The sequence below is a fragment of the Micromys minutus genome (genome assembly GCF_963924665.1).
Source record: "Micromys minutus genome assembly, chromosome: 4".
Lineage (NCBI taxonomy): Eukaryota > Metazoa > Chordata > Mammalia > Rodentia > Muridae > Micromys > Micromys minutus.
The window spans coordinates 29,157,057-29,176,854 of record NC_137973.1 but is presented as its reverse complement, the minus strand read 5'-3'; the positions used below and the strand labels follow the sequence as shown (position 1 = coordinate 29,176,854).

The 19,798-nt window shown below is 39.0% G+C and overlaps 1 protein-coding gene and 1 pseudogene across 2 annotated transcripts; both read right to left on the bottom strand.

The window, feature by feature from the left end:
* Positions 1 to 3,498: 3,498 nt before the first annotated feature.
* On the bottom strand, positions 3,499 to 4,064 carry LOC308420234 (thioredoxin reductase-like selenoprotein T; annotated as a pseudogene). Its single transcript has one exon. The product of its transcript is annotated as a thioredoxin reductase-like selenoprotein T (transcript).
* A 1,152-nt stretch (positions 4,065 to 5,216) lies between these two features.
* LOC308420011 (TD and POZ domain-containing protein 5-like) lies at positions 5,217 to 6,314 on the bottom strand (the record flags this gene model as incomplete). The annotated part of the gene is made up of 1 exon (XM_080915977.1): positions 5,217 to 6,314. One exon carries the CDS (start codon positions 6,312 to 6,314, stop codon positions 5,217 to 5,219), a length of 1,098 nt encoding a protein of 365 aa, XP_080772103.1.
* Positions 6,315 to 19,798: the final 13,484 nt, after the last annotated feature.

Below are 19,798 nucleotides of genomic sequence, written 5' to 3'. Positions count from 1 at the left end.
ACTTTCAGTTTGTTCATAGGGAAGATTGTAGTATTAGTATTGAAGATCCTATGCCAAATGCTCCAGCTCATCTTATACCAAGAATGGTAGATAATACTATAGAATGAACAGCAAAACTTTTTACACTATGAGCTGGAAATCTGTTGGCATAAGCACCTTTTTTTCTTTTATACCCTCTTAATACCATATTATAACCTGAATCCCTTCTGGTGACTTATTCTCTTTTTTTCAATGAAGACAAGTATCAGTTTGTTATGAAGTTAGTATTTATTAGAGAAACAGTGTTTTCTGCATTTCTAACTTGCTTGAAGAAATCGATTTAAACCAGGGTTCCAGTAGACGGAGCCTGTGCTTTCATAATCCCACTGTGCACAGTAGTAGCCTGAGGCTCCATCCCAGCCTCTCTGATGGGCCTGATACTATGCGTGAACACAAACATATTGATTTAGGATGTATTTTTCTCTCCTAGGGATCTAACTGGTGATACAACAAATTTTCCACATCAAAGTATTAAGTATATCAAATGTCTTAGTCAGGATAAGGGTACCTATTCCTGCACAAAGATCATGATCAAGAAGTATGTTGGGGAGAAAGGGTTTATTCAGCTTACACTTCCCCATGCTGTTTTTCACCAAACGAAGTGAGGACTGAGCATCAAGCAGGTCAGGAAGCAGGAGGTGGAGTCGGGGCCATGGGGGAATGTTACTTACAGGCTCATTTCTCCTCATTTTTTCAGCTTGCTTTATTATAGAACCAAGATCTACTAGCCCAGTGATGGCAGCACCCACAATGGGATAGGTGCTTCCCACTTGATCACTAGTTTAGAAAATGCCTTACAGCTGGATCTCATGGAGGCATTTCCTCAACTAAGGCTTTTTTCTGGGATAACTCCAGCTTGTGTTAAGTTGACATAAAATCAGCCAGTACAATTGACCCCTTCTCAATTTGACACACAAACATATGACTATTAATCCTCAACCCTTACTTTCCTGTTCTCTGCCAAGATCTAAATAACGATTTTTTCCTTTCACATTGGCTTAGTTATTTTCACAATACCACAAAGAAGTCCCAAATCTTTACAATTCTTTAACTGCTCTCATTTATTTAAAAAAAGGCCCCTAGAATATCAAATTATGTTTAAAAAATTTAACTGAAATTATTTAAGTTATGACAATGATAGAATGTGCCAGTCAATCAAAATTCCGAACTACTAAACCTCTGAATTAAGAATGAACCATGACTGGATCTCACCCTGTTTCACAGCTCTGCCAGCTGAGCACCTATCACTAATGCTAGTGCTCGGCCATGCCATTCACATTCTGATAGCATGTGTCTATATTTGACACGCTGAGGTGTAAAGCAATGTCTTACCAACTTTTTATTTCTGCAAAAATCCTCACACAATGGCAACTGTGTTGAAAACTCCAGTAAAACTAGCCGGCCTGTGATAGATCCACGATCATCTGATTAACAGAGCACAGATATTTTGTAACTATACAATTTATAAGCAACTAATAAATTTTGAAATATTTGTAATATAATGAAGTTATAAATAGTTTATCTTCTTTTCCTTATATATTGTTATACTCATGCACCTCATTTATCTGTCTAGTAGACTATTAAACTCTGGATTTAAATATGACTAAGCATAAAATGAAAGAGATGAGTGTGACTGTCTAAGCAAGTAAAAACTACTAACTGGGAGACAAATTCAACCTAAGGCAAACATGGAGAAAGCTGGATTTGCCATTGGGTTCTTCATAGTTTGATCTGTCAAGTATACATGGACATCCATGGCTGAAATTATGAACGTCTATGTGCCATAGCGCTAACTCCATCACAAATGGAATGTCTACTACTTGAAAAAAGGCCCCTTCAATGTTAAACTTTGCAGGATGTGGAGTCTGAAATGGTAGGCAACCATATTAGCAAGGTTTTAAGACCTAGTCAACATACACATATATGTGAAATTTCCATTTAAATTACAATGTCTATACCAAAAGAACCTAGGCTAGCTGTGCTACAGTGCTAACCAAAAGGTACCATTCCATCCGTTCAATCACTAGACTGTTTTCCTGTCATCTGAAGGCAATGGCAGACTCCACTTTAGGTTGTAAGAGGCTCTGCCTGGATGCACACAGGGTACATCCAGTGGTCAAGCTGCTCTCAGCATCAAGTCCCCACGCTGTGTCCCTTAAGCTCATAACCTCCACTCACGACCAGGTCATGGCGGCCTCTTCCACTTTACCCTTCTGTTGCCACAGGTGCTATGTAACTGCTACTCAAAACTAGTCTCTAGTTCCGGAAAATCATTCTTATTGTCTTTGTCAACTCTAAGTTTCTTTTTAGAATTCTGGAACAATATTAAAACATTAAAAATATTTTAATTTTGTCTTTCAAATACAATAAAATTCGGATATATGATGTTTTAAGATAATTCAATTACTAGATGAATGATCTCCATTTACATAATACATACTTTGTAAAGAGGTTTCATTGAATTGCTCTTTAGTGAGGTGAGTTTCAACTCTTCTAAAACAGTAAATTAGCTCATTACTTGTGTGTAAATCTGAAGTGTGTCTGTTAGGACATTATCTTTTAAGTCAAAAACAAAAAATTAGGCAGATGTTTATTTAAAACAATGCTAACAGATACACTGAGCAATAAACTTTTTCATTTAACTTAATGTCTGCTCAGTTTCTTAAAATTAGTTTAGTATAAAGAGCCCATTAATTAACTCATTAGATTGGTCAAGGCAGGACATTTGAACTAGAATATAGGATTTTTAAAGCAGTTGGTTTTGCTGTTCTTGATAATCAATCTCTCTTTCCCTCTCTCACTCTCTCTCTCTCACACACATGCATGCGCACCACACTTGCTAGGCAACATACACACACACACACACACACACACACACACACACACACACACACACACAAACACACATAGTATTCTGGATATTGGATTTCCTCCCATAATCCTGTATAATTTACTGTTTGCAATCTTAAGTGTTTTCAAAACTATGTATTAAACATGGCCAATTAGATCTATCTGAGGAACTTTTAAAAATTATTTGGGAACTTCAGTTCAGAAAACTGATGATTAACTATTTAAAAAATGAAAATTCATATAAAAACACAACCGACTTAACACAGGTGTTGAAAAAAAAAAACTCAAGTTGTAACTCAATTCTGTACTTTCTCAAACATGACAGAAAAAGAATTACAAGTAGTAATACTATGTAAGAAGAAACTATTAACAGTGGGCTTGGGGTGCTACACAGTATCACTGCACTACAAGTATGTGCAGAATTCAGCATGTGCCAGCATGGAAAACTGTCTTGCACTGAGGTTTTCCAAGAGGTACAATGAGCCTGCCAAGAAACATCTGGTCTGTACTAATAGCTTGCTGTCTTCAGTACAGGCCTTCATAATGTCAGCCACGCTGCTCTTGCAAAATCCCTTAGTGTAAAAGAGTTTTCAGTGCTGATAGGCAGGACTATGATCGATGATGTGGGATTGAATCCAATGCACATTGAGTATCATTTCATTGTCAAGAATCTGAACAAGTTGTTGCCTTGGTGGAAGATGTCCAGACTCCAGCTTAGACCACACTGGCACCTCATTTAAAGTTATCTCAAATGCACCTGTTTACATATACTGGTTCTCAATCATGTTGCTCAAGATGAAAACCATTATACATGAATAAACCTTATTTTCTTTGTCCCACTGCCAGATGCTAGGAGCTTGCATGCTGAAAAAAGCAAAAGGATCTTTGTCAACTACTATTAAGCCTATTAATACTAGTTTGAAGTGTCTATAAATTGGTTGAGAAAGATAATTCTCCCCTTCAATGTGGATGTCTGGATACCGCTGTCTAGTAACCCGCATGTACTCCTCAAACACCCACCTGTACCCTCAGGATACACAAATCTGGAACTTGAGCAGCAGCCCCGTGGCATACTGCATCCTTAATCTCTTGCTGGGCACGCTGCCCAGGTTGGCAGAGGCCTCGCTGCAGACCACCGCCAACACCACCACCAGCAGAAGCAGCAAGAGCCTCATCTTAACTGAGACAGCCGCTCCGGCCGCTTCAGACCAAGACTGCAGCCCAAAACCTTAAATAACATTTTTTTAAATTGAATAATCTTTGTGTTTACAATTCAGGTGTTATCCCCTTTCCACCAATCCCCTCCCCCTCCTACTGCCTCCTTGAAGGTGCTCCCTCTACCAAACTCCCTCTTCTACCTCATCATTTCCCTACACTGGGAAAGGAACCTTTGCTGGCTCAAAGTCCTCTATCACTGATGCCAGAGAATGATATCCTCTGCTACCTATGCACCTAAAGCCACAGATCTCTTTAACAACACATTAGTTAGTGTTTTAGTCCCTGGGAGCTGCGGTGTGTTTGGTTAGTTAATAATTTTATTTTTCCCATGAGGTTGTAGACCCTGTCAGCTCCTTCCACCCTTTCTGTGTTTCCTTTATTGAGGTCCCTGTGTTCAATCTAGTGATTAGCTGCAAGCAGCTTCCTCTGTATCAGTCTGTCTCTGGCTGCATATGTGGGTGAGCCCCCAGGTGAGGCAGTGTCTGGATTGTCTTTTCTTCAATCCTTGCTCCTCTATTTGTCCCATTATTTCCTCCCGTGAGTTTTGTTCTCCCTTCTAAGAAAGACTGAGGCATCCACCTGTTGGACTTCATTCTCTTTGAGCCTCATAATTTCTGTGAATTATTTCTTGGGTACAATTTAAATCTTATTTAGAGCAATAAGGCAACTGACAATAAAAAGGACAAACACTGGAAAGTTGGAAGAAAGCATATTTATTTGCAGATAATACACATAAGTTAGGTCAAATATTGTAAATGTAATATAGTAAACACGAGTTAGGTCTTCTGTTCTGCTCAATCAAATGCAGACAAGTCTCTCCAAAAATAAATCAGTTGGGTTGTGCTTCAGGACAGTTGAATTCTAGTTTCCAAGACATCAGACAAGAATATTAACAGGGTAGATGTCAAGAAGTGTCTGATACTTCAATGCTGCACTTCCTTCAGCCACCATTTTAACATATTACAAGTATTTTATTGTGAGTCACCATGTTGCCTTTCCCCAGATTCACTGCAAATGTTCCAGTCATACCACTGTCTAGACATAAATCATTGGTAACAACACTAGTTGTGGCTGTTGGAAGACCGGTGTGGCTCACCGATGTCCAGCTCTTAACATTGCTTTAGGCGTTTGCATGGGGGCTCCAAGAAAACACTCTGTGCAGAATCCAGTGATTGGAATTCTTGAGACACCAAGTAGGCATGTGACTCCACCATTGACTTCCAGCCCAAGGTCTCAGAGACCTTAGAAGCATGAAGTGTAATAAAATCCAGGGCCTGAGTCTTTAGGTGTTTTGTGCTGTGGAGGTCAGCCAGGATGAGAGTGTGTGCAGCATTCTCCACAGAGAGGTTCTTGCAGAGGGCATCCTCACACAAGTCCTTCAAGTCCTCCAGTCCATACCTGTCAGCAGCTGCCAGGACACCAGTAGCCACCGAGTGGTTGTCGAGGTGTGGGGCCTTCCCTGTGTAAATGAAGCCCATCATCTCCTTGAACACTTGAACATCCAAGTCATGGATCTTAACTCGGTTCGTTAGCCTCTCTTCCATTTCATGTTCAAACATGGCTCTGAAGACTGGAGAGCGAGCAGCTAGGATGGCCTTGTGAGCCCTGAATTCCTGGCCAGCTACCACCAGGCAGCAGTCCGTGAAGAGGGAATTCTCCCACAGTTTTCCTAGGTCATCTGACAACATATGGCTTGGATTGTTGATTGCAGGTGGCCTGTTCTGTCCAGGAATGCTAAAGAATTTTTCTACTACACTGACCTTGCAGCACAGGGTGAGCCGGTCTTCAGGAAGAAGCCAACGCTGATGGGAGAGAAGTAAATCTCGAAGGATGAACTTTTTGAATCCCCTTCCTTCGTTTTTTAGAAAGCTGAAGACACTGGAGCTTTCCCTAGTTAGATATTTCTCTCCTTGGGCATTTATGATCCAGAACTGGAACTTTGCCCAAACTGGGCTATCTGGACAGCTGAGCAACATCAGGTAAACTGACAGGTAATCTTTGCTTTTTTCATCAATACCATCTGGACGTATTCTCAAACACCATTCCACTTCTTTCTCATTGACCTCTAATGAGAATGTTGGGCTTGAAATCGTTTGCTGAATTCCCTCCATGCAAAATGAAAAGTTGGTAATGGTCCACTTATAGCAGACTTTCTTAATACTGATATCAGTGCAACCCCAGCGCTGGGCTTCCAGTTGGCCTGACATTTCTGCTGGAGGTAGTTTGGAGGTTAAAGTTTATCTGAAAAGAAGAACTTGAATTATATCCTGTAGGATAAGAAGTATAGATACACTTTCCATTTTACTTTCAATTTCTCCTAAATTTCACCAGCTATGATCTCAAAAGCTGACCTGAAAAACAAGTTTTTTTTTTTGGGGGGCGGTTAGACTTTTTCAAAACTCCCCAATTCAATGTGAGACCCTAAAGACACAGAAATGGTTAAAATCAGATCTCATCAGTCATCACAAGACTATGAGATCCTGCTTGTGCCTGACAAATAAAAACAATGGCCCAGAGTAATTATCGGAGAAAAAAAAAAAAAAAACCCATAGAGTATACTGAATAATAGCCACCTGGCTTTCTAGAAAGCCCTAGAAAGGATCCTGACACATGCCATAGTTAACTCATGCTCTAATCACCCAGTTTTGAGAAACAAAACAAGGACAAAACCCCTCAATGTTTTAAAATATATAAACAAGTTTCTGAAAATATAAAAACAATGTTTTAGTAGACAGGTCAATCTATATTGACCAAGCTGAGTTAAGAAAAAACAAAAATGACTGCTTTAGGGACAGTTCCCCTACCCCTCCCTGTACTGAATTTCAAGGAGAATGCAAATTGTCCACAACCTTACTGCAAATGTTTCTCCCCCACCCCCACGTTTCCTCCTCCTTCCTCTCCTTTTTCTAAAAATTATACTGCTGACCAATGGTAAAATAGTACTTCACAGCCCTCACATAAAAGTATAAAAGATGTATACTTTTTGAGTTTGGGGTTGCACATCCTCACAGGTAGAGCAACCCCATGTACATGGAAATAAACATCTTGCCATTGCAGTGGTCTATGGTTTAATTGTGTTCTGTGGGTTGCACTCCTGAGCTAAGACTGCTTGGGGTCTTACAACAAAACGTTTACTTCTTTGTACTTTTTAGGTTTCAATATTTATTCTACTGAAGACAATACAGACCAGTAGTGGTTGGTGAAACTCTATCTTTGTCTCTCTCTTTCTCTATCCATGTCTCTGCCTCTCTGTCTGTGTTTCTCTGTCTCTTTCTGTGTGTGTTTCTGTGTGTGTCTCTCTCTCTACCCCCACTCTGTGTCTGTGTTCTTCTCTGTGTTTATTGAATCTTAGGTCAATGGTACCTAGTTTTGGCTATTTTATCCATCTTTGGAAGAACTTGGAAAAATTTTTATGTTCCTATTCAAATAGGTATTAGTCAGCATCCTGTAGAATAAATACAGAATGAGTTTCTCTCTATACAGTGGAAAACAAGAAAAATCTGAAAGGTAAAGTCCTAAGACTAAAGCCAGTACTTACTTATTTGAGTAGGTTTGAAATCTCAAGTGCTTTTCAGTATATACCGGAATCCTGTAGAAGTAGGTTCTTCCAGTGAAGAAATGGGCTTGCTAATAAGATGAGAGCAAGCAGACAAAGACTCAGAGCTTCCTTCTTCTGTGTGCTTATATAGGCCTCCAGAGGAAGGTGTGATCCAGTTAAGGGTGTGTTACCTAATCTCAAAATCTGGATTAAAGGTGTGTGTTTTCCTGCCTCAAGGCACAGATTAAAGGTGTGTGTTTTTTCTGTATTCAAACTGGATCTATCTACTTCAACTTAAGCCAAAAAATTTGAGAGACCTGTTTTCCAGTTTTGTTTGTTACCTAAGTCCTTAGGTAGTCCAGACAGTTAGATATTGAGGGCTCCTCTACTACCAAAACCATGTTTCTTTAAGGTGGTGCACTGCCATGGGGATGCAGGGGTCTGAGTGGCTCATCCCCCATTTTTTTGGGGGGGGGTAGGGATCACTAACCTTTCCCTGACACCTCATACTTCCTCAGAAGCAAAGGCCAAGCAGAGCAGTTCATGAAAAAACATGAAAGAACCAAGATTTATTCAGTTACACTGGAGAGGAGTTTATTGAAAAAAATCATAATAAAAAGAACTAGGAAGGAGTGAGCCCATTCAGCTATGAACCCAAGATTCCTAAATCATTTTAGGCCTAGAAGAGATTTTACAGAGGCTAGGCTCTTCTGAGACTATACATAGGTTGGCATGTGGAGGAAGAAAGCCTCAGATATGTCAATAAATAGATGACCAATAGTTACTTTTACAATAAACATATTAGAAAATAAACTGCTCTGTCACCTCCGGAGGTAAATCTGGTAAAAGCATCTTCAGTTTAGAAACCAATTTAGACACCAGGATCCTGAAACCGTGAAAGATTTGATTCTAGTCTTTTTAGGACTCTGATGTGAGTCTGGGTTTCATCCAACCAAGGTCATACAAGACCCTGATGAAGCGACCCTGATGCTAATAGTAGCAATAATTCTAAGGGAGGAATCAAAATTCAAAACCAATTGATTAATTTATCCTGAGGGAAAAGCAGCATTGCAGCCAGACACACAGGAGAGCTGGGAGTGGCTGAGCTGATTGAATCACTGTAGTTATGAATGTGTCCTCTAGACTGTAGGACTAAGACAGGAAAAACTCTAGAGATGTGAGATGTAGGCAGAATATTACATTTCATTTTATATAAGGGCAGTAATAACAAAGCCTAATCATTGATATCTTCTGGGTACATGCTACAGCCCTTGGGAAACAGCAAATTTTCTCTATTTTCAGGACTTACAGAGTAAGTATGGCAGTTTCAAATCTGAAGAGGTCAGAAATCACCAGTGGATGATGCAGTCTATGAAGTATTGGTAAGCTAAATCTTGCCAAATGAAATGATTGAATTGAGAAGCATTTAGGATATTCTTGAACCACACCCTTACGTGACCCTGAAAAAGAATTTCCAAGGAGGATTTCCTGAGGGGAATTTCAAGATGACTACCAAATTAGGAGGAGTCATCACAAAGTCTGTGGTTCTGTATTGAATGAAACTCCAGAAAGAAGAAAGCCATCTTCAAAGGTTTGGGGCTCTGCTTCCTCTCCCCCTCCCCCCATATAGGAGCTCTTCCACTTGGCCTCCATTTTGTGAGCACTCAGACTTCAGACAAAATAAGGACAAAACCTCCTTCCTGCCTATGTTTATGGCAGGAATCAGTATAAGGCCAGCACAAGAAAAATACCAGCTGTGCAGAGATTGACTTGGTCCCTTCATTTATGGAAGATTGACCCCAGTAAGCAAAGGGCACTGGTGATAGCTCTTCTTCCTGTGTGGAGTACAGTGGATTTAAGTAACTTACAAAACTGTAGGTCAAGCCTTTCAAATGTTTTTGACTTATGTTGAAGTATTTAGATACAGTTCAAATACAGACACTTCTAATAGAAAAGCTTTGATATGAGTCTTTTAAATTTTATTTTTAAATTGGATATTATCTGTATTTACATTTCAAATGCTATACACTTTTCCCTCTCTCCTATTCTCCCTCCCCCTCCTCTTGCTTTCATGAAAGTACTTGCTCTCCCAACCACTCTCTCCATCTCAGTGCCTTGGCAATCCTCTACTCTGGGTAAATGCACCTTCACTGGACCATTAATGGCAGACAATGCTATCCTCTGCTCCATATGCAACCAGAGCCATGGGTCTCTCCGGGTGTGCTCATTGGTTGGTGTTTTAGTCCCTAGGAGTTCTGGAGGGTTTGGTCAGTTGATAATGTTCTTCCCATGGGGTTGCAAACACTTTCAGCTCCTTCAGTCCTTTCTCTAGCTCTTTCATTTGGGTCCCTGTGTTCAGTCCAATGGATATCTGCAAGCATCCTCACATGTATCTGTATGACTCTGGCAGAGCTTCTGAGGAGGCATCGATAGCTGGCACCTGCCAGTAAGCACTTCTTAGTATCAGCAATGTTCCTTGACTGTATATGGGGTGCATTCCCAGGTAAGGCAGTCCCTGATTAAATTTGCTAAATACAGATTCTGCAATAATGTTTGGACTTTTGTAATGCATGATGTTGAATTCAGAGGGGCAATAGTAGATAAAGCAAAAATTGTAGCCTGTGATGATAAATACACTGGGTATATATATATATTCCCCAAGAGTCCCACAGGTAGAAGCATGTGACTCTCTGTTCTTTTAAGTAACCTTTAGTACACAGTATAAGGAAATGTAACATTTTTAAGAATATGACAAATCAAAAGTGGTTGTCTTCATAAGAATAAGAGTTTCTCTGTGCCCTCCAGTTAATCTGTCTAAATGTTTATCTATCTTGTTGATTCTCTCAAAAAACCAGCTCTTGGCTTCCTTGATTCTTTGTATAGTTTTTTGGTTTCTATTTGGTTGATTTCAGCTTTGAATTTGGTAATTTCCTACCATCTACTCCTCTTGGGTGTATCTGCTTCATTTTGTTCTAGAGCTTTCAGGTGTGCTGTCAAGGTGTCAGTGAATGATCTCTTCAGTTTCTTTTTGTTTTTAGAAAGTATCATTTCTTTTTTTTAATTGAACAACTTTATTTTACAAAACAAAGATAAATGTACAGATTTTAAGAGCATTTTTGCATAAAAATATATGAATACATTTTATCAGTACTTGATATTTTTTAAACTTTATTTTATTAACAAAGATAAAAGAAAAAAATTTTAAACATTTTTGCATAAATGTATACAAATATAATTGTGTCAGTGCTTGGCATTTTTTTTTTTTTTTAAGTTTTGATACTCTGAATTAAGGACTTATTAGTTACAATGAGCAAAAAGTACATGTAAAACAGGATAAAACCCAGAATTTGTCAACGCTTTCTTGGTGTGTAAGGATTGAGCATGACTTTTTTTTTGTTTTTTGTTTTGTTTTGTTTTCTTTTCTTTTTTTCTTGAACTTCACACAGTCTGTGAATTGTTTCTGGGGCAGTCTGAGCCTCTGGGATTAGCATCCAAATATCAGTGACTGCATATTATGTCTGTTCTTTTGTGACTGGGTTATCTCACTCAGGATGATATTTTCTAGATGCATCCATTTTCTTAAGAATTTGGTTAAGTCATTGTTTCTGATGGCTGAGTAGTACTCCATTGTGTAAATATAACACAATTTTTGTATCCATTCATCTTCTGAAGGACATCTGGATTCTTTCCACCTTCTGGCTATTATAAATAGAGCTGCTGTGAACATTGTGGTGCATGTATCTTTGTTGTATATTGGAGTGTCTCTGGGGTATATGCCCAGAAGTGGAATAGCTGGATCTCAGGTAAGTACTTGATATTTTTAAAGTTTGATAGTATACCTTAAAATCTTACTAGTTACAATGAGCATAAAATTCATGTAAAATAAGATGTAACTTGGAAACAGTCAAAGTTTTCTTGGTGTGTAAAGATCAAGCATAATAATTTTTCTTTTCTTTTCTTTTTTTCTTTTGGCCTTTGTTTTCCTTGAATTTCATATAGTCTGTAAGTTGATTCTGAGGTGTTCAGAGCTTTTTGGGGTTAGTGTCCAATTATCAGTTACTGCATATTATGTCTTTTCTTTTGTGACTGGGTTACCTCACTCAGGATGATATTCTCTAGATTCATCCATTTTCTTAAGAATTTCATAAGGTCATTGTTTCTGATAGCTGAGTAGTACTCCATTGTATAAATGTACCACAATTTTTGTATCCATTCATCTACTGAAGGACATCTGGGTTCTTTCCAGCTTCTGGCTATTATAAATAGGGCTGCTATGAAAATTGTGGTGGATGTGTCTCTGTTGTATGTTGGAGCATCTCTGGGGTGTATGCCCAGAAGTGGAATAACTGGGTCTTCAGGTTGTACAATGTCCAATATTCTGAGGAATCACCAGACTGATTTTCAGAGTGGTTGTACCAGTTTACAACCCAACCAACTGTGGAGAAGTGTTCCTCTTTTTTCTGCATCCTCGTCAGCATCTGCTGTTATCTGAATTTTTGATCTTAGCCATTCTGGCTGGTGTGTGGTGGAATCTCAGGGATGTTTTGATTTGCATTTCCTTGATGGCTAAGGATGTGGAGCACTTCCTTAGATGCTTCTTTGCCATTCGATATTTCTTGATTGAGAACTTTTTGTTTAGCTCAGTACCCCAATTTTTAATAGCACTGTTTGATTATCTGGTGTTTAATTTCTAAGTTCTTTGTATACCTTGGATATTAGGCTTCTATCAGATGTGGGGTTGTTAAAGATCTTTCCTCAATCTGTTGGCTGCTGTGTATAATCACAGACAACAGATGGCAAGAGGAAATCAAAAGAACTTACCCCAGGAAAACCAAGACAACCTGGCAAAACCAGAACCCAGGTCTCCCATCACAGCAAACAGCGGAATGCCAAACACTCCAGAAAAAAAAGAGTCAGACCTGAAATCATACCTCAAGATGATGATAGAGATCCTTAAACAAGAACGGGAGGAAAAGCATAATGAAATAGAAGCTTTTTTTAATTTAAAAACTTTATTTTACAATACAAAGATAAATGTACAAATTTTCAGCATTTTTTGCATAAAAGTATACCAGAACATTTTTAAGGTTGTAATTAAGTATTTGTGGGTACATATACATAGTCACACCTGAAATCATACCTCAAGATGATGATAGAGATCCTTAAAAAAGAACAGGAGGAAAAGCATAAAGAAACAGAAGCTTTTAAAGAGGAAACAAGAAAAACACTCAAAGAAATCAAAGAACTAGAGGAAAAGAGAACCAAAGAGATGAAGGCATTGATGAAGGAATTTAAAATGGAAATGGAAACAATACAGAAAACAGTAAAAGAGACAACCCTGTAGGTAGAAAACCTAAAAAAAAAATCAGTAGTCACAGATGCAAACATCTCTCCAGTTTCTTTTTGGCAGTGCTCAGAGTTATGAGTTTTTCTCTTAGCATTGCTTTCATTGCATTCCATGTGTTTGGGTTGGTGGTGCACTCATTTTCATAAATTCTAAAATGTCTTTAATTTCTTTCTGTCTTTATTCTTTGACCAAGCTATCACTGAATAGAGCATTGTTAAGCTTCCATGTGTATGTGGGTTGTTTGTTGCTTTTGTTGTTATTGAAGACCAGTCTTAGTCCATGGTGATCTGATAGGATGAATGGGAGCATTTTGATCTTCTTAAATATGTTGAGGCCTGTTTTGTGATGCACTATATGGTCAATTTTGGAGAATGTGCCTCGAGGTGCTGGGAAGAAAGTATGTTCTTTTGTTATTGGTAAAGCTAAATGATCTTGTTTTCTCTTAGTGGAGATTGTCTCCCCTGTGGATTGTGTTCTAGAGGGAGATTGCTCCTGGGTGTTCTGCTCTCTGGGTAGCCTGTGAGTTCCAAAGGCAGTGCCCAGTCCAGATGCAAGTGGACTTGGTCTAGAAGTGTCTGTTTCCAGGTATCACCACTCCCTGCACCATGTACTCTGAGAGTACTGGGCTGTCCCTCCCAGGATAGACAGTGGGAAGAGAATTTGGACATGACCCTGCACTCAGAAGTGAGAGTCCTACTGTGTTTCTACCAGATGCCCAGCAAGTCCTGATGAAACTGAGTCAGTTCTGCCCTTGGGCTGGGAGTGTGCACTCCCAGGAAGCACCTTCACTTGTGCCCTGTGAGTTCCAGGTGGCTTCTTCCTCTATAGACAGTTGGGAGGGAACATGAATTCACCTTTGCTCTGGGAGTTAGAGCCATTCTGTGGCTCTTCAGAGTGCTCAACAGCCTGTGGGCAGACCACCATTCCTAACTGGTGTTCAGCTCTGTATGAGCAGTCTGTGAGATCTGATGGCATTTGGCAGGAACTAGCAGAGCTTGCAGATTAAGACTCCTCACCTCTGTAGGGGAGTGCTCCTGCATATTCACTGGGCACTCAGTTCTCTGCATTAGGCAGAGAGTCCTGATGACTGTTTCTGATCTTCCTGTGACTCTGGGCTGAGAGAGAGACTGGACCAGTCAGATCGCAGACTGTACTTTGATCCCTGCTCCCCTCAAGAGTTTCCAGAGATCCTCCCCCAGACAATCAGTGGAGAGAGAGTTTGGGTTCACCAGTGGGTTCATTGGATAAAGCTTTCCTGTGACTCCCCTGGGTGCTCATTCTTCTGCAGGCATTCCTGATGGCAGTGTGGCTGACAACATACTTTGTCTTTGATCGATATATCCTTAGATTGAGAGTAGTTCTCATAACTCTTTTAGAAATGTGATACCTGTGACAAAACATCTTTAAGGAAATAATATACGGAAATTACCAAATTTGTTGGTGTGTTTCTATCAATATGTGAATTATAACAAACATATCAAACCCATGCATGTGTCCCTAGAGGACACAGAAATGAAACAAAAACCCAGAATCTCTTAGAGTACCTGAAATCTACAAATTCTTGAGCCTATGAAAAGAAGGACTTCTTACTATGCCAACTACAGGTGGCCTCCCTAGACCTAGGGGACTCAGGACCTGGTGTCAGTTAGTCAATAGCCAGTCTGTCATCAACTGCTAGCATTCCCCTCTCCTCTTGTTCACACATTAGTGCAGGAATGACATCCTGGTTAGAGAGGATGCCAGAAGATTCATTACCAGGCTCTCTTCTTGAATGCCTCCAGAATAACATTTCAGTTCCTCTGCTGTCTGAACCTGAGCTTGATCAATGGCTACATGACTTATTTGTTTTTGCAGAGGAACATTGTTAACCTATAACAACAGGCTCATTTAGAATGGACTGAGGTATGCTGGGGCAGCAGTGGTCCCATGCACTAAGATTTATGGGTGGAGTAACTCCTGACAGAAATGTCAGCTCAGAAAGATGAACTGAGAGCTCTGACCAAGGGATTAGAGATGACAAAACCTAAGAGACACAGATAGCCAGTGTCCCTTTGCTACTGCTCATAACCTTGGGGCTATTTATATGGAAAGAGAACTTCTGACTACAGAAGGAAGGATTAACTCCTATCCAGAGGGTAACAAGACCACCCCCTGGTGGTCCTAAAATTGGACCCCTCATCTTGATTTTCCATACCTAGGATGTCTCATATTCTCTGACCAGAGAGAAAATGTGATCTGGGCTAAAATCCTGCCCATTTCTCAGTGTCATAATAGTTTATGGAGACCAGATGAGTAGAAACTAACTGCACCAGTGAAAATATGTATTGAAAACAATCCATCATTTTTCACACATGGAACCCTGGAACATGCAGGACTTAGTCTGCCAGTCTCACATCATTTTTAGAAATATCAATTTGAAAATAGCTGAAGTTATTAAAAATAGCTAGCAGGACTGTCAGTTGACCAATGTGGCTGCCAATGACAAAAAACCCAGTACTCAAAACCACAGCACCAAGCCAGGAGACTTTCAGGACATAGATTTCACAGAGGTAAAACTAAGAAAATTCTGATACAAATATTTGAAAATACTTATAGACACATTTTCAGGATAGACTTGTGAGGTTGAAATTGGACCTTTACCTGGACCTCCTTAAATGAGAGTCTCAGAGACAGTGACAAATACAAAAGTAGAAGGACGTTAATTATTCGAACATGTCAGGATCATTCCATTTCCAGGGAAAGCTGACTCTGAGCCTATTCTATCAGGGGATTATATACCTTGCAATTTGGGCAGAAATTGCACAGTGATACGTAGACAGGGTACTTGCACATTTGGTAGAAAGAAAAACTGTCAAACCAATTCAGTGTGCCATTCAGGAATGTTCAAGGGAGAGTAGGTTGGGAGTCACAGGAAGCTTTGTTTGAGAGTTTGGCTTGCAGCTGTTCCAGGAACTAAACTCACAATTCTTTTTCTTCCTAGAACTGAGGGGTCTTTGTGCTCAGAGATTTCTTTGGAATATTCCTACTGGACTTAGATTGATCACAATTCTGGCTTTTTCAGACTGAGACTTCCACAACTAGGCTTGAGACTGTGGAGACAGTCACCAAGAAATTACTAAATAATTTCTCACAAGGTATGGTTTCTCTAAGCTCATAGGATCAGATAATAGACCTACATTTGTGTCCCGGGTTAGTTAAAGGTTAGCTAATATTTGTGCTTTGACTGGAAATTTCATTGTGCTTATAGACCTCAGAGCTCAGGACAGGTATAAAAGATAATAGAACCCTAAAAGAAACCTTAACTACATTGAGCTTAGAGGCTGATGGTGACTGACTGACTCTTCTCTGCTTCTTTCTTTACAGAGTACAGAACACACATTTTAGATAGGACTCACCCTTTTGAAGCTATATTTGGTTCACCTAATGACAAAAGTTATTACATAATCTCTAGGGTGTCCAGAGGTTACACAAAGCAGTTTGGCTTAAATTTTGTACATCCATAAAACAGGACTACCTCTGGAGCTCCACCCACTTTATCCCAGATATTGGAGAATTCAACCTCAAAACTCCCTCCTATCTCCCATTGATGGGCTCCTACCCTTGCCTCAGGGACACCACAAAGAGGTAGCCTTTTTGCTATTTCCATGAAGCTTCAGAAAGACCTTGTAGGGCCTTACAGTCACAAGAGAAAAAAGAAGGGAGATGAGAGGCCAAAACTTTTAAATACAGACTTCATTTTTAAAGAACTTTACCTACATTTGAATTCAGGTGAACTAACAGGCTGCTACCTAGCATTACTTAACCAGTTGCCCCCAAAATCTCTAGGGTTAACACAGTCTCTAGGCTAATCCCCAACATATGAATTTCAGCAGGAGGCAATTATCTTAAAGGCCAGAATAGCTTTCAACTAAACGTTTATACATTTACCACTCACTTGCTCCTTAGTAAAAAGACTTTCACAAGTAGATATTTGGGGCTTTCCCACCCCCCCAAAAAAACAGTCCAGCATGTCAGTCATAACTGGTTGGGAAAGGGGAGTGAGATACTCGAATTAAGACACTGCTATGAGTTGCATCAGATCTGATCCTGTCTGTGTTTTGAGAGGATCACTGATATCTCCCTGGTACTACAAAAATTAGTATGAAGCCAAGCAGAGCAATTAAGGAAAAACTGAAAGAACCCAGATTGAATTAGTTACAGCTGGTAGGAGTTTTGGGTCACCCAGCTAGAGCTCAGAAAAAAAAAAATGAGGAAGGAGTGAGTTCATCCAGCTATGTCTCATTGTCTAAAAGGGTCTAGGCCTAGAAAAGAAACTGGAGAGATGTTTGCATCTGTGACTACTGATTTTTTTTTTTTTTTAGGTTTTTTACCTACAGGGTTGTCTCTTTTACTGTTTTCTGTATTGTTTCCATTTCCATTTTAAATTCCTTCATCAATGCCTTCATCTCTTTGGTTCTGTTTTTCTCTAGTTCTTTGATTTCTTTGAGTGTTTTTCTTGTTTCCTCTTTAAAAGCTTCTGTTTCTTTATGCTTTTCCTCCTGTTCTTTTTTAAGGATCTCTATCATCATCTTGAGGTATGATTTCAGGTGTGACTATGTATATGTACCCACAAATACTTAATTACAACCTTAAAAATGTTCTGGTATACTTTTATGCAAAAAATGCTGAAAATTTGTACATTTATCTTTGTATTGTAAAATAAAGTTTTTAAATTAAAAAAAGCTTCTATTTCATTATGCTTTTCCTCCCGTTCTTGTTTAAGGATCTCTATCATCATCATGAGGTATGATTTCAGGTCTGACTCTTTTTTTTCTGGAGTGTTTGGCATTCCGCTGTTTGCTGTGATGGGAGACCTGGGTTCTGGTTTTGCCAGGTTGTCTTGGTTTTCCTGGGGTAAGTTCTTTTGATTTCCTCTTGCCATCTGTTGTCTGTGATTATACACAGCAGCCAACAGATTGAGGAAAGATCTTTAACAACCCCACATCTGATAGAAGCCTAATATCCAAGGTATACAAAGAACTTAGAAATTAAACACCAGATAATCAAACAGTGCTATTAAAAATTGGGGTACTGAGCTAAACAAAAAGTTCTCAATCAAGAAATATCGAATGGCAGAGAAGCATCTAAGGAAGTGCTCCACATCCTTAGCCATCAAGGAAATGCAAATCAAAACAACCCTGAGATTCCACCACACACCAGCCAGAATGGCTAAGATCAAAAATTCAGATAACAGCAGATGCTGACGAGGATGCAGAAAAAAGAGGAACACTTCTCCACAGTTGGTTGGGTTGTAAACTGGTACAACCACTCTGAAAATCAGTCTGGTGATTCCTCAGAATATTGGACATTGTACAACCTGAAGACCCAGTTATTCCACTTCTGGGCATACACCCCAGAGATGCTCCAACATACAACAGAGACACATCCACCACAATTTTCATAGCAGCCCTATTTATAATAGCCAGAAGCTGGAAAGAACCCAGATGTCCTTCAGTAGATGAATGGATACAAAAATTGTGGTACATTTATACAATGGAGTACTACTCAGCTATCAGAAACAATGACCTTATGAAATTCTTAAGAAAATGGATGAATCTAGAGAATATCATCCTGAGTGAGGTAACCCAGTCACAAAAGAAAAGACATAATATGCAGTAACTGATAATTGGACACTAACCCCAAAAAGCTCTGAACACCTCAGAATCAACTTACAGACTATATGAAATTCAAGGAAAACAAAGGCCAAAAGAAAAAAAGAAAAGAAAAGAAAAATTATTATGCTTGATCTTTACACACCAAGAAAACTTTGACTGTTTCCAAGTTACATCTTATTTTACATGAATTTTATGCTCATTGTAACTAGTAAGATTTTAAGGTATACTATCAAACTTTAAAAATATCAAGTACTTACCTGAGATCCAGCTATTCCACTTCTGGGCATATACCCCAGAGACACTCCAATATACAACAAAGATACATGCACCACAATGTTCACAGCAGCTCTATTTATAATAGCCAGAAGGTGGAAAGAATCCAGATGTCCTTCAGAAGATGAATGGATACAAAAATTGTGTTATATTTACACAATGGAGTACTACTCAGCCATCAGAAACAATGACTTAACCAAATTCTTAAGAAAATGGATGCATCTAGAAAATATCATCCTGAGTGAGATAACCCAGTCACAAAAGAACAGACATAATATGCAGTCACTGATATTTGGATGCTAATCCCAGAGGCTCAGACTGCCCCAGAAACAATTCACAGACTGTGTGAAGTTCAAGAAAAAAAGAAAAGAAAACAAAACAAAACAAAAAACAAAAAAAAAGTCATGCTCAATCCTTACACACCAAGAAAGCGTTGACAAATTCCGGGTTTTATCCTGTTTTACATGTACTTTTTGCTCATTGTAACTAATAAGTCCTTAATTCAGAGTATCAAAACTTAAAAAAAAGAAAAAAAAAGCCAAGCACTGACACAATTATATTTGTATACATTTATGCAAAAATGTTTGAAATTTTTTTCTTTTATCTTTGTTTATTAAAATAAAGTTTAAAAAATATCAAGTACTGATAAAATGTATTCATATACTTTTATGCAAAAATGCTCTTAAAATCTGTACATTTATCTTTGTTTTGTAAAATAAACTTGTTTAATTAAAAAAAAGAAATGATACTTTCTAAAAACAAAAAGAAACTGGAGAGATCATTCACTGACACCTTGACAGCACACCTGAAAGCTCTAGAACAAAATGAAGCAGATACACCCAAGAGGAGTAGATGGTAGGAAACTACCAAATTCAAAGC